The sequence below is a fragment of the Macrobrachium rosenbergii genome, chromosome 48 (genome assembly GCF_040412425.1).
Source record: "Macrobrachium rosenbergii isolate ZJJX-2024 chromosome 48, ASM4041242v1, whole genome shotgun sequence".
Lineage (NCBI taxonomy): Eukaryota > Metazoa > Arthropoda > Malacostraca > Decapoda > Palaemonidae > Macrobrachium > Macrobrachium rosenbergii.
The window spans coordinates 63017720-63031447 of record NC_089788.1 but is presented as its reverse complement, the minus strand read 5'-3'; the positions used below and the strand labels follow the sequence as shown (position 1 = coordinate 63031447).

Here is a 13728-nt window from a genome sequence, read left to right as displayed (position 1 = left end):
ATCGAGTGACAGTCGAGTTTTCTGTACAGCCGCTACAGCGTATAATCAAGGCCACCGGAAAATAGATCTAACTTTCGGTGGTCTCGGTATAATGCTGTCTGAGCCGCGGCCCATGAAACTTTATCCACGGCCCGGTGGTGGTCTATCCTATACTGTTGCCAGAAGCACGATTATGGGTAACTTTAACCTTAAATAGAAAAAAAAATCTGCTGATGCTAGAGGGCTGCAATTTGGTATGTTTGATGATTGGAGGGTGGATGATCAACATACCAATTTGCAGCCCCTCTAGCCTTAGAAGTTTTAAGATCTGAGGGCGGGCAGAATAAAGTGCGGACGGACAGACAAAGCCGGCACGATAGTTTCCTTTAACAGAAAACTAAAAACAGATAAATTCACGGGCTATTGATTGGCAAGTTATCGAATGTTCATAATGAACAATGTAACTATTACCGTTAACAACTCTGACATCGGCTCAACTTTGACCTCTTATAACTGTGTACGCTTCTTTCCTCTTCCCCCATTTCTCTTTCCTTTTCCTCAACCTTTTCTGTCTATTGCGCCGTGAGGGACCTGTTATTATTATTATTATTATTATTATTATTATTATTATTATTATTATTATTATTATTATTATTATTATTATTATTATTCACAAGATGAACCTTGTTCACATGGAACAAGCTCATAGGGGCCGTTGACTAGAAATTCAAGCTTCAAAAGAATATGGTGTTCATTTGAAAGAAAACAGAAGGTAACAGGGAATACAGAAAGAAGAGATCAGTTATTAGAAAATACAGTAAAATAAATTAACAGATGAATGAATAAAGAGATAAAAATGTAAGTAAAATATTTAAATGTTTTAAGGTAGTAATGCATTGCATGTTTGAGTTCGTTTGTCCAGATAAATAAATTTTCAGAGAATTTTAATTTCTCCCACTTCGTCAGCACCGGTCTCCTGCTAAGTGGACGTGACTGGCGGAGAGTTTTAGTGCGATGTTTTATCTTATGGGAATTCGAACTGAAAGTGTTCTTCCTGCGTTGTTGTGGTGTCACGTCACCTCGTAAGCCGTATGTTCAGTTATAACCACCCTGTTACTGCCGGGTTTTAACGTCAATGAGTTGTAACAGTTGGTGATTTGGTGTTTAATGGAACACTGGGATGATTGTGTATGTGAGTGTGTGTGTGTATGTGAGTGTGTGCACATGTGATTTGAAGCCAGGATGAAGATGTGTTTTTGAATATGTGCGCGTACACACATTGTGCATGTGTAAAATGCAGTCAGGTTTGCATGTGTGTTTACATGTGTTTACACAATTGTGCCCTTATGTGTATAAATACATGCACAAAGAGGTTTGCCCGTGAATACACGGGCACGGATTTTTTATATAATTTCGTTACACATGTTTTGCTAATGTGTTTAAATTTATACAGAAAAGCCTTCAATTCATTTTGAAAATATTTATATTGAATATTTAGTATTTTCTTGATATTGAAAAGTTATAAAACTATGAGGAAAAAAAACCTTTATTTAAGGAAATGGATGTGGATAGAACAAGAGGCCATTATAGTTAAATGTAGATAGTGAAGAGAGAAAAGACGAATGAAGGGGAAATACGTAATTATTAGCGATTTCAAGTTAATGACTAAAATTTATAGTAATTGATTTGTCGTATTTTGTAACAAATTCTCACCAGCAAGATCCGGTGACTGAGTTTAATGATTAATGAAAAACAATCTATGGTCAGCAACGTTACCCTTATTTGTTTAGGCTTTGATTTCATAATGGAGGTGAAACTTGCGGTTAGAGAGAGAGAGAAATTAAGTAGGAGGAACATGTTTGTCTCTTACGCAGAGACCGACGGGAGCGCCAACTCAATGATACTCTTTTCTAGCCCATTTCCGAGGGTAACAATAAAGAAAATTAATATGATAATTTTTTCTTTTGTAATAAGCATTCGCAGTGCAACCCCTGTAGAGTGTGTTATTCGGAAGTGACTGCAGTCGAATCGTATCCAGAACCGATCTGGTAAGAGTGATTATAAAAAGTCAAGGTGAAATATGATGAGGTGGATGATGACATTAGCAATGGAATAGACATAACATAGAAAACAGTCTATATATTATTAGACAGCAAGTCATGTGGATTGGAATGACAGACCAAATACTCTAGACGAGGAATGCCATATGAGACAAAAATAATAACATTATTAAAATAACAGTCAGTTGATAGAATAAATGTGCAGAGAAGCGAAGAATGTAATGCTTGACCGTGGCATTAAAGGATAGAAGAAATTATGTTTCTTGAATAGAGAATTATGATAATTTTGAGAGAGAGAGAGAGAGAGAGAGAGAGCAAGGCACTTTCTCTCGGCTTTACTGGCACTGAACACTTCTCGAAAAAGGAAAGGGAAACTTTAAACCATATTTCACGTAGCTGCCGAGTGCGAGATAATTGTGATAGCTGTCGGCACGTATTTATTTTGCGATGGAAATATTTTCCTTTCCCATTCTACAACTAATATATATTTTTAATGTCACTGCGAGTTTAGTACTGATTTCTCTTTAAGAGTTTTATCTCATTTTTGAGTGCGTAAAGTGTGTGTATGTATATGAACTGTATGTATGTAATATATATATATATATATATATATATATATATATATATATATATATATATATATATATATATATATATATATATATATATATATATATGTATACATATACACACACACATACACACATATTACTAAAAGGACCTCATTCAAACTGGATGGTATCTAATATACGGATACTTGATAATGTGGACTATTTGTCCAAGAAATATATATATTTTTCCTGAAGAAATACATATTATTAAAAGATACTGGGTGGTATCTAATCCAGATTTGATAATGGACTGTTTGTCCAAGAAAGTTTTAGTTTTTCCTCAATAAAATCCATTAGAACAAGTTTGTGTCCTTTTAGTAATTCTGATAATGCACAGAACAATTTAATATGATATAGTTATATATATATATATATATATATATATATATATATATATATATATATATATATATATATATATATATATATATATATATATATATATATATATATATATATATATATATATGTGTGTGTGTTTATGTATGTATGTATGTATGTATGTATGTATGTATATCCGGCGATTGACCGACGGGCGATGTATGCCCTTGCGTGTGTCCGTAGGAATTCATCTAAACCTGTTTCCTCCCATATGTCCAAGACCCAACCACATGTCACAGAGGGCCAGGCCGCTCCCTGACCTTTTCCGTCGGAAACCCCGAAGCCGACGTTGCTCAATCAGGCTAAGAGATGGCAGCACCTGACGAGGTCCTTGTCCTGCTGTCCGGCGACAGAAACCCTAATCACATGTTTGTTGCTCATTTGCATAAGCCACCAATTAAAGCTCGGATCTTCCGGAAGTGTGGGAGCTTCTAGCATGCCAGGCATAAGTTGTTTGTTGATTATGTAAGATGATGTTTGTTTGTTTGTAGGGTTAGTGTTGCAGAACAAGTGTGAGTGTTAATTGCTTTTAATATTCTCTTTCTCCCTTATTGTCTAACGTTAGTTGATAATGCAGTATAAAGATGGTTATCTCTCTCTCTCTCTCTCTCTCTCTCTCTCTCTCTCTCTCTCTCTCTCTCTCTCTCTCTCTCTCTCTCTCTCTCACACACACACACACAGTGGTTTATTTAATATGATACTTCAGTTAAAAAAATGTAGCTACTTACTTACTTACCGTAGTGTTTATGTCAGTTTCATTGTTTAAAATCCTTCAGGCATTCAAATGCAATTTTTTTAACAAGTATCTGATAATCTCTCCTCAACTCGCTGCCAAATGTCACAGCCTTTGCTACAGCGCGTAATTGTTTCTGGAAATCATATCGTATTAATGTACGAGATAATATTCTCAAACATGTCGTCAGAACGTTTTTCCTATTAATTTTACGTGAGAACTTTGACATTGCCGTGAGAATAACTTCATTATTGTCGAATATGCTTCCGTGGTAATAAGAGCGAGAGTGATGATTCTTCCTGGGACACTTTGACCCTAAATGCCTCCGGTATAATAACTGGTCAGTAAGTTTTACGCCAGTTTCCGCTCGTTTCAAGATGTTCCCGTTTTCTTCCGGTACTGGGAAGGTGTGTGTCGTGGGAGGGAAATTTTTGAGCAACCTCTTCTTACTCCCCCTTCTGCTCCTCATCCCTTCCCCCCCCCCTTCCTTTTATCTCTCCCTCCCATCCCCCGTCGATCAAGGGGTCATTCCTCCTCCTCCTCCTTTCCAGGGAGAAACATGGTCATTTTCATAATCCCGTTGTTTGTCTAAGGAAGTGGGGTGATGTTGGTTGGTTTCTTGTGAATGAATGGGTTCCTGCTTTTTATACACACACACACACATACACACATGTACTGTATATATATATATATATGTGTGTGTGTCTGTTTTATAGATATGTGTCTGTGTGTATGAATGCGTTTTGCTGTAATTTAACAATGTTTTATGAAGTTAGAAAGGCCTTGTAAACTATATATATATACAGTATATTTATATATATATATATATATATATATATATATATATATATATATATATATATATATATATATATATATATATAATATATATATAACGTGTATATGTATAAAGCTGTTAATGTTGTGACAAATCTGTACGTAGAGGTTCATCCTTGATTAAGCAGTTGGAGAGCGATTTTGCCAACGAAAGAATCCTTATCAAGTACATGAAATTACGAAAAGGAGCTGGCGGATTTTTTTTTTACTTAAATCATTAAACACGTTTATTTTTAATAACTGAAGTTACGATTTTTGAGGACCATAGTTACAGTGACGCCAGGCTACGTAAACAAATGCTTATAAGGAATGAATAAGGCATTAGAAAACTTCTGAGTATACATAGCCTTTCACTCTGAACTGGGCTATGCTAAGTGGTTACAAAACACACACACACACACACACACACACTTTGGACCTATCTGGAGTGTTCTGGCCATTATATTGAGAAATAGAGGCCTGATAAGAGGCTTGTTAGACATGATAACTTGTGCGCTTGCCATGAACAGTGATGCTCGATGGAATCATAGTAGGAGCAGTAGTAGTAATAGTATAGATTTAATATCGGCAAGATTTTGTTGAGAGATAAAAAGTTTGACTGGTTGGTCAGTTACTGAATCCAGCATTAGCCTACTGACTGCAATACATTGTGAAGAAAATATGATGAAATGACACCACATTGGGTTAATCTTAGATGGCCGATATGCCGCCATGTTTAGTTAAGAAAATTGCAAGAGATAGGAATTTGTCAACTTGTTTAAAATGTTATTAGTCGTCACGAGTTTGTTCTGTAGAATTGTTGATGCTTTAAGATTTTATGCTGAGGACTTTGTGCAAGTGGAACTTCAAACGTTCAAGGGAGGATGCAATGCATTACTACCTTAAAGCAGTTCTTGCATTTTATCTATTTTTATCTATCTATCTATTAATTTTTAATTTATTTTTTCATTTCTGATAACTGATCTCTTCTTTCTGTATTTCCTACTATTCTTTTGTCATTTCTTTCAAATGAACATCATATTTTTCGGAAGCTTGATTCAATAATAATAATAAACAGTGTGTAATTAACTCAAGCATTGCAGTTGTCAACGGGAGACGAAGTATTGCTGCTCGAGGAAAAGAGCGTGGGTGATTTTGCCGGTAGGCCATTGAAAAGGAAGAGACAGTTGTGAAAACACGTAACAAAAAAAAAAAAAGTCAGAGAAATGATCAAAAAGAGAAAATTAGAAAAACCTGCGAGATAAAGTAGAGAGAGCGAGCTACCACGCAAGCGCTCTTAACCCCAAAACTGCACCATGCTGAAAATGTCAACCCAGATGTTAATGCGCAGAAAACCGCCTGAAAATTTATTATGCAAAAATGGAAACAATAACAGTAAACGCTTATGAAGTAGAATTTGCCTCTTGTGGAGTTGAGGGCAATGATTTTTTTCTCTTGAATAGTTCCACGGGTTATTATTATTATTATTATTATTATTATTATTATTATTAGACGTCTAATAGTTGGTTCCAGAGTAACTTGAATATAATAATGAACGCTTATAGAGTAATATTTGTGAAGTTTCAGTTAATGACTTTTTTCTAAAGTTTTTCCACTGGTTATTATTAATATTATTATTACTATCAAACGTTTTTTGTTTTACCCATAAAACATATAATTTTGTGTTCCAGAATAACATGAATATTCCACATCTGTTGATTTTTCCAGTTCGTCCCTAGAGTTTCGTATTATTTTTATTTTCATGATTTTTTTTTTATTGCTCCGCCGATGAAACCTCGAAGTTATTCCACATGGCCACCATCCGTGTCAAGTGGCACACCGAGTCTCTGCAGTGTTGATATTCCGTTGATCTTTCAACCTCTGCGGCAGCTGGTAAATAGCGGAAGCAATGCTACAAAATAGCGCTCCTGCTGCCTTGTCACCTCATGCTGCGCTAACGATGAGCGTTTTCAGCGCTTATTTACGTTTTTCATTTTGGTCGGTGGGGGGTTTGGGAGGGAGTGTGGTCGGCGTGCTTGTGTACTTTTGGTTTTGATAAAATGCCATTTTTCTGGGGTCCAAGTGTTAACATTTCCCATTTGTTATTCATAGACTTCTTGTCTTTGCACAGAATATATATATATATATATATATATATATATATATATATATATATATATATATATATATATATATATATATATATATATATGTGTGTGTGTGTGTGTGTGTGTGTGTGTGTGTGTGTGTGTGTGTGTGTGTGTGTGGTACATATTGGTTAAATGTTCTTAATACACTGAATAAGGTTTGTAAAAGAAAAAGACGAAAAGGGAAAATAATTTTTTTTTAAAACCAAACCTTATTCATTGTATAAAGAACACTCAACTATGTACATATGTATATAATATATATACATATATGTATGTATGTACAGTATATGTATAGTATATATATATATTATATATATATATATATATATATATATATATATATATATATATATATATATATATATATATATATATATATATATACATATTGGTTATAGTGTTCTTAATATATTGATTAAGGTTTGGTTGTAAAAAAATAAATAGTTGCCGTTTTTGTCTTTCTTTTTCTTCATTGCGTTATTTCACTACCTTTTCTACCTACCTCGTCTTTAGTTTACTATCGTTGTTTATAAAGTTGTTTAAGGTAAGTTTTTCCAAAGTGTAAAAGGTATTGAATTTTATTGTGAAGAACACGTTTGCTTTTTTTTACAGCATATTTAATTCCTTAAAATCTTTCAGAAATTAATGTTATTTATATTTACAAACGTTGATAGTTAGCTCAGATTTGATACTCGGATTATTATTATCTGGGTCAAACATGTCTTGACCGACAATTCTGAAAATAAGGAAAAATATGAAACTGCATATGTGCAACAATTTAGCCATTTAAGTTTCTATTTGATGTATTATTCCATTGAATTTCATGTCTTCAGATTCCATGGAGTGTAGAATTGGCTTCGTTTGCTACGGTAATAGTGCGTAAATCTATCATATCAAGTTCACTTTATGAAGAAATTGAGGAAAACCATAATTTTGTTTGAGATTGGGGCGCAAACGAATCAAATCTGGTCCACTTTACGGGCGATATCTAAGAACCACCAATCCATCGCTCAGTTAAGATACTCATAAGGCTAAAGCAATTTCGGTAAATTGATTATGAGAAGATTGGGACGTTGTAGAGTGGGCCGTTATGGCTGTCATTTTCCTGTTTGTCTTCGGCATGATGGATATTTTTCTCTAGTGTAAAGGAAGGGTTGCCAAATTACGTTAGCAGGTTTGCGTGTCTTGCAGCAGACGTCGGCTATTTTCTAAAATGAATAAATGTGTTCCAGTCTTTAAATATTTTTAATATTGCATGTTGGGGCTTTTTATTTTTATTATGACTGTCGTAATTGGCAAGAGAATACGTATATCGTCCAGCTTTTAGAGAGAGAGAGAGAGAGAGAGAGAGAGAGATCTTTGAGAGGATATCAAACTTCTGAGATGCTTGGATTACCTCGCCAAGGGTCTTCCTTTCTATTTTACTGGCACGCCCATAAATCACAAATAAAGTATTCACGTTCATATCCTTCATTTTACCTGCTTATAAAAAAAATTACTTACGGGCTGCTCCATGAGCAAGAGCCCGTACTGGCATAAAGCCAACTTGATAAAAAACAACAACAGCTTCCTTACTGAGAGGGAAAGAAAGAACGGGCTCCTCTATGAGCAAGAGCCCGTACTGGCATAAAGCCAACTTAATAAAAAACAACAACAACTTCATTACTGAGAGGGAAAGAAAGAATTATAACAATACTAATGCTTCTTCCATGCGCTAAATACAGGTTTGGTATGATAGCTTAACAAGTTCAGAACTGGCCCCATTTGAGGCATATTGATATTCAGTGCTATGAAAGATTAGCTTAAACTTAATTAAGGTCCATAAGTAGATATACATCATTATCTAGTTACATCTTGTTATATGATTAAACTTTTCAAGTCTTTGTTAAATGGAAGTGTTAAACAAAATCCGGCTGACCATTCTACAGTACTGAAGTAAAATTGTGTTTATTGTCAATGCATGAAACAAAATACCACATAGATTGTTATGGTATTTCTACATGCTGTTTTTTGTTTAAAGTAGTTTTGGAATTAAATGTTGATTTTTCTTTTACAGGTGATTGGCCGTGTTATGGTAGAGAGGAAAGTCGTGAGTAGAACAGTTTTGTTCTTAAATTATTATCACGATCCGTACTGTTGTTTTTACCGCATTTATTACTTTTTCTAAGTGTCCTATTATCGCTGCTACTGATTTTATTATTTATTGAATGTAACTTATATCCACTGCAATATTCTTTGTGCACAGTTTTAGTACTTGACAGACTGATACGTCATTTTCTATTTTGTTTGGGTATTTACGGAAAATTTTATTCATTCGTTTGTTTTTTTAAATCATCTCCTTGTATCTTTAGAGGAAAACTGATTTGCTAGATTTATTACAAGTAGTGTTACTATCGTTACGATTACCAGGATCGCTGCTATTGCTCCTCTCAGTCTTCTAATGTAGTTCATACACACTGTAATATTCTTTACGTAAAATTTTAGTACTTGACCGACTGATAACTCATTTTCTGTTTTGTGGATAACGTTCAACTTGTATTGCTGTTGGGAAACTGATTTGCTGTATGAAGATATATATATATATATATATATATATATATATATATATATATATATATATATATATATATATAAAATCTAAAGGCCATGAAGGAAAGAGAAAAATAGAGTACTGCAAGCCCTTTCGACTTATAGTCCTTGCTAAGTAAATGACTATAAGTAGAAAAGCCTTGCAGTAATCCATTGTTTCTCTTTTCTTCGTAGCATTGCCTTTATTTACATATTCATCACGTTCCATATTTTCGAGATTCAGTTATACATAATACATTATATTATATATATATATATATATATATATATATATATATATATATATATATATATATATATATATATATGTATGTGTGTGTGTTTGTTCTAAAGTACGATACTTTCTTGAAGATTTTGTTGAATTCATTAAAAATTTCTCATCTTTATGAACTTCCTCCAAAGCAACCAATTATAAAGCTGTACAGTATGTTCTTTGGTTACTAAATTAAGGAGGAACAACAGCTTATCTGAGCAAGGGGAGCGAGAGATTTACAGTAACGTTAAAACTAACGCCAGTGGTTTCCTCGCAACAATCGAGAGAAGCGACTGTTGCAGCAGTTGTAAATCTGTGACATCAAACTGATCGTTAAACTAAATGGAAACCTCCATCTTATCTGGACAATGACTTAAAACATTCATTCCCAGTAATTTTAGAAGTGTACCGGTGACGACAGTTCAGCAGTCGCTACACTCGACGGAAACGACAGCCTCATCTGAACGTTGACAAATAGCTACAGCTCTGAGCACAGCGGGCTCAGTCAGTTCGCTAACGAGATCACGGTCAGGATTTTCCGGCCAAAACGGATCGTGACATAACAACCGGCGCTTATCGCTGTAAGACGAGAAATGAATGCATTGTAACGTCAGATGTGATATACGATCTCTCTCTCTCTCTCTCTCTCTCTCTCTCTCTCTCTCTCTCTCTCTCTCTCTCTCTTGTCAGGTGTGCCAGACAACTCTCTCTCTCTCTCTCTCTCTCTCTCTCTCTCTCTCTCTCTCTCTCTCTCTCTCTCTCTCTCTTCAAGTGTGACAGACGACCTCTCTCATATATATAATATATATATATATATATATATATATATATATATATATATATATATATATATATATATATATACATACATACATACTCACAAACGCATTGTAAAGTCACATCAAATCCTGTCAGTATAATTGTATTTGTATGCTTACGCCATTAATCTCAACATAACCGCGAGAATTTAGCGAGCATTGTTCAAGGCCGAGGTCATACTCTGTTATCGGAAGTCACGTGTTCGATGACCTTTTATTCCGATGGGGAAGTCACTGGGAATTCTTGATCAGGTATTGTTTGCTCTCAAGCTAAACGGAATATGCGCATTTCACCTTTCTTTTCTTGCTGTTTGGGAGACGATGCGGTACTGGATATTCGATAGATATGAGTTTACATGGTGTAGTGAACCGGTGTATGCACGGGTTCATCGAGGAATTTATGCAAGTGTTCATATATATATATATATATATATATATATATATATATATATATATATATATATATATATATATATATATATATATATATATATATATATATATAGATATATATATATTATATATATATATATATTTATATATATGAATATGTATAGTGTGTATGTATATTTATATATGTGTGCGTGTGTATCTGTCTGCCTGTTCTGTCTGTGTGTGTGCAGATCATTGGTTTGGGGAAGGAAGAACACGTTTATTTATTTACCTGTTGAAAAAAAAATTAAAAGCGCTAACGGCAGTACCACCGCATGTGTCCAGGAAACGCATTTTCGACTATGTCACGTTTTGTTTTGATCGACGCTTTTAGGAAAAAATTGATTCTAACCCGTCCACCACCCTTTCCATTTCCTTGGATTCTCTCTCTCTCTCTTCTCTCTCTCTCTCTCTCTCTCTCTCTCTCTCTCTCTCTCTCTCTCTCTCTCTATCTTTCTCCTTCAATATTTATCTTTTTTTCCCTTCAATAACATTCTTTTCCACAGGACTCCATATATGTATATATGTACATCATGTTTGTATGTATATATATATATATATATATATATATATATATATATATATATATATATATATATATATATATATATATATATATATATATATAATGCATTTATGTTTGCATGTGTATAGTCACCATTAAGAACAAATTTTACATCAGCCGCTACATATATCTTGTGTGAATATATCGAATCGCCCCTAAACACAGTGCGTCACTCTCGTCCATGCTAATCTTCACAATTCACAAAATCACCCTTGAATTTTGAAAGAATTTTGTTCCACGGTTGAAAATGATTCTGTAAGGTGATAGTGGTGAAAGAATGTAACTCACGAACACACACACGCACACTTTAAAAAGCGTACATACACACAGGATATGTTTCGTTAGACATTTCAGTATCGTTATTACTATTCAGAAGATAAACCCTATTCATATGGAACAAGCCCGCAAGGGCCATTGACTTGAAATTCAAGCTTCCAAAGAATATGGTATTCATTAGGAAGAAGTAAGAGAAGCCAAAGGGAAATATAGAAAGAAGAGATCTCACTTATTAAAAATTAAGAATGAATTAATAAATAGATAAAAATGTATTAAAATGCCAGGAGAATAGTATTAGGGTAGTAATGCATTGCATCTTCGCCTGAACTTATGAAGTTCCAGTTGCACAGTGCACTGTATTTAGTACTTGCACATTCCGTACGTACTTTTATGAAGTGTCACTATCACATGTATACTGTGCACTATCTTTTTCATGATGAGAAGTCATCACAGAATAGCTTCTTGCGTGCGTATGTACCCTTGTGGTCATAGGTGACTGACAGGGGGACTTGGTACTGACCACAGGTTTCACTTCCCTCTCAGTGGGGTTTTTTCAAAGACTGAAATAGGACCCTTGCGATGTGGAAGTCTTCGTATTGCTGTTGCTGTTCTTGTTTTTATTATTGCTCCGGTAAAAAATCCACGGTGATAGATGGAGATTATCTGCTGGTCTTCATCGTAAATTTAAGACTGTTAAATGTGTGGAAGCTCAGTAAGACCGATCAGTAATAATCATCACTATGTTAGAAGTATCTTTACCACAAAATTATGGTACTTGTTATGGCATTTTTTCAAATTATCTTTTTTATTAAGATATCAGAAATCAGTAACTCCATGAGGAAATGAGAAAGACCTATTGGAAACTAAACATTAAAAAATTCTATTATTATTACGATTACTGAATTATCTCATAAATTTATAATTTCATGCATGTAGTTTAAAGGAGGAAAACGATCAAGTTCTAGCTTTCATTTTTTAACTGAATATTGAACAAATATTTTCACAGCATCAGCCACTTTGTGCATCCCCCTAGGAGTCTCAGTAACATCGGGGCCACCCTTCTAATATTGTGTTAACTCTATCTTGCACTTGCTCTATGGCTCTATCTTGCACATGCTCTATGGCTGCCCATCTGTTCTAGTATTTCTGTAGCAAAATAAGCAAGTATTATTCTCCATCTCCTTTCTTGTAGTGTGATCTGTTTTCTCACCTCAGTTAAATTTTTCATATCTCCTCATGGTGTCGGTACCATCATTACCTTCCGTACCTCTGTCTTCTCCCAATGCAGAAGTTGCATCTCAAACAGTATTTAAGTACCGCATGGAACCTTTCTCTCGTCGAGAAATACATTACGCATCTTGGACAGCCTCTTGGCCACATTTTAGCATTCGTGTCAACTATCGGTGTATTTTAATTTTCAGTTATTTTATTTTTTATTTTTATTTTTTATTTATTTTTTTTTACTATCAACCCATGTTCATGTTCTTAGTCCATCGACACAAGACTGCATTTTCTTCATACGTCTTGTTAATGAAAGTGAGTCATGTCATTATTTATCATATAAAATTAATCAGGTGAATATTTATCGTTATTACAGGAATCGACATTACTTTTACAGTCACCCCTGTTGCTTACTAATTTCGTCCAGGTCTAGATATGGACGCCACGGGCTGCATTGCTATGCTTTCTAAACCGGAAACGTTTTCCTTCAGTTGTCGCAGATATTCCCAGTAGAAGACGACCTATCTTTGTTACCATTCTGAAATCAACGTCGTTAGTATCATGTATTCGTTTTTTAATATATGTTTTCTGGCACTCTGTACATGTTTATGGTATAAAATCGTTTAGGATAGTAACGTAATCTTAGTGCGTGGTTAGCAGTCGATGAATTTTAAAAGAAATATATGATAAATAGAAACTAATTAACAACGAGTCGGCAGATGAATAACTTCACGAGATCTAGTGTCATTAAAGCGCCACAGTAGGTAATAAACTAATCAGTCCATCCGTCTTTGATATCTCTTCCACCATCCTCCTTTCCATCTTCCAAATTCTCTCCTTTTTC

General features: G+C 34.4%; 1 protein-coding gene across 1 annotated transcript in view; it reads left to right on the top strand.

The window, feature by feature from the left end:
• Nucleotides 1-13728, top strand: part of LOC136831469 (uncharacterized) — a 262572-nt gene that overhangs the window by 187203 nt on the left and 61641 nt on the right. Inside the window, 1 exon segment of the mRNA XM_067091966.1 lies at nt 8787-8819. Coding sequence (XP_066948067.1) covers nt 8787-8819 — 33 coding nt within the window.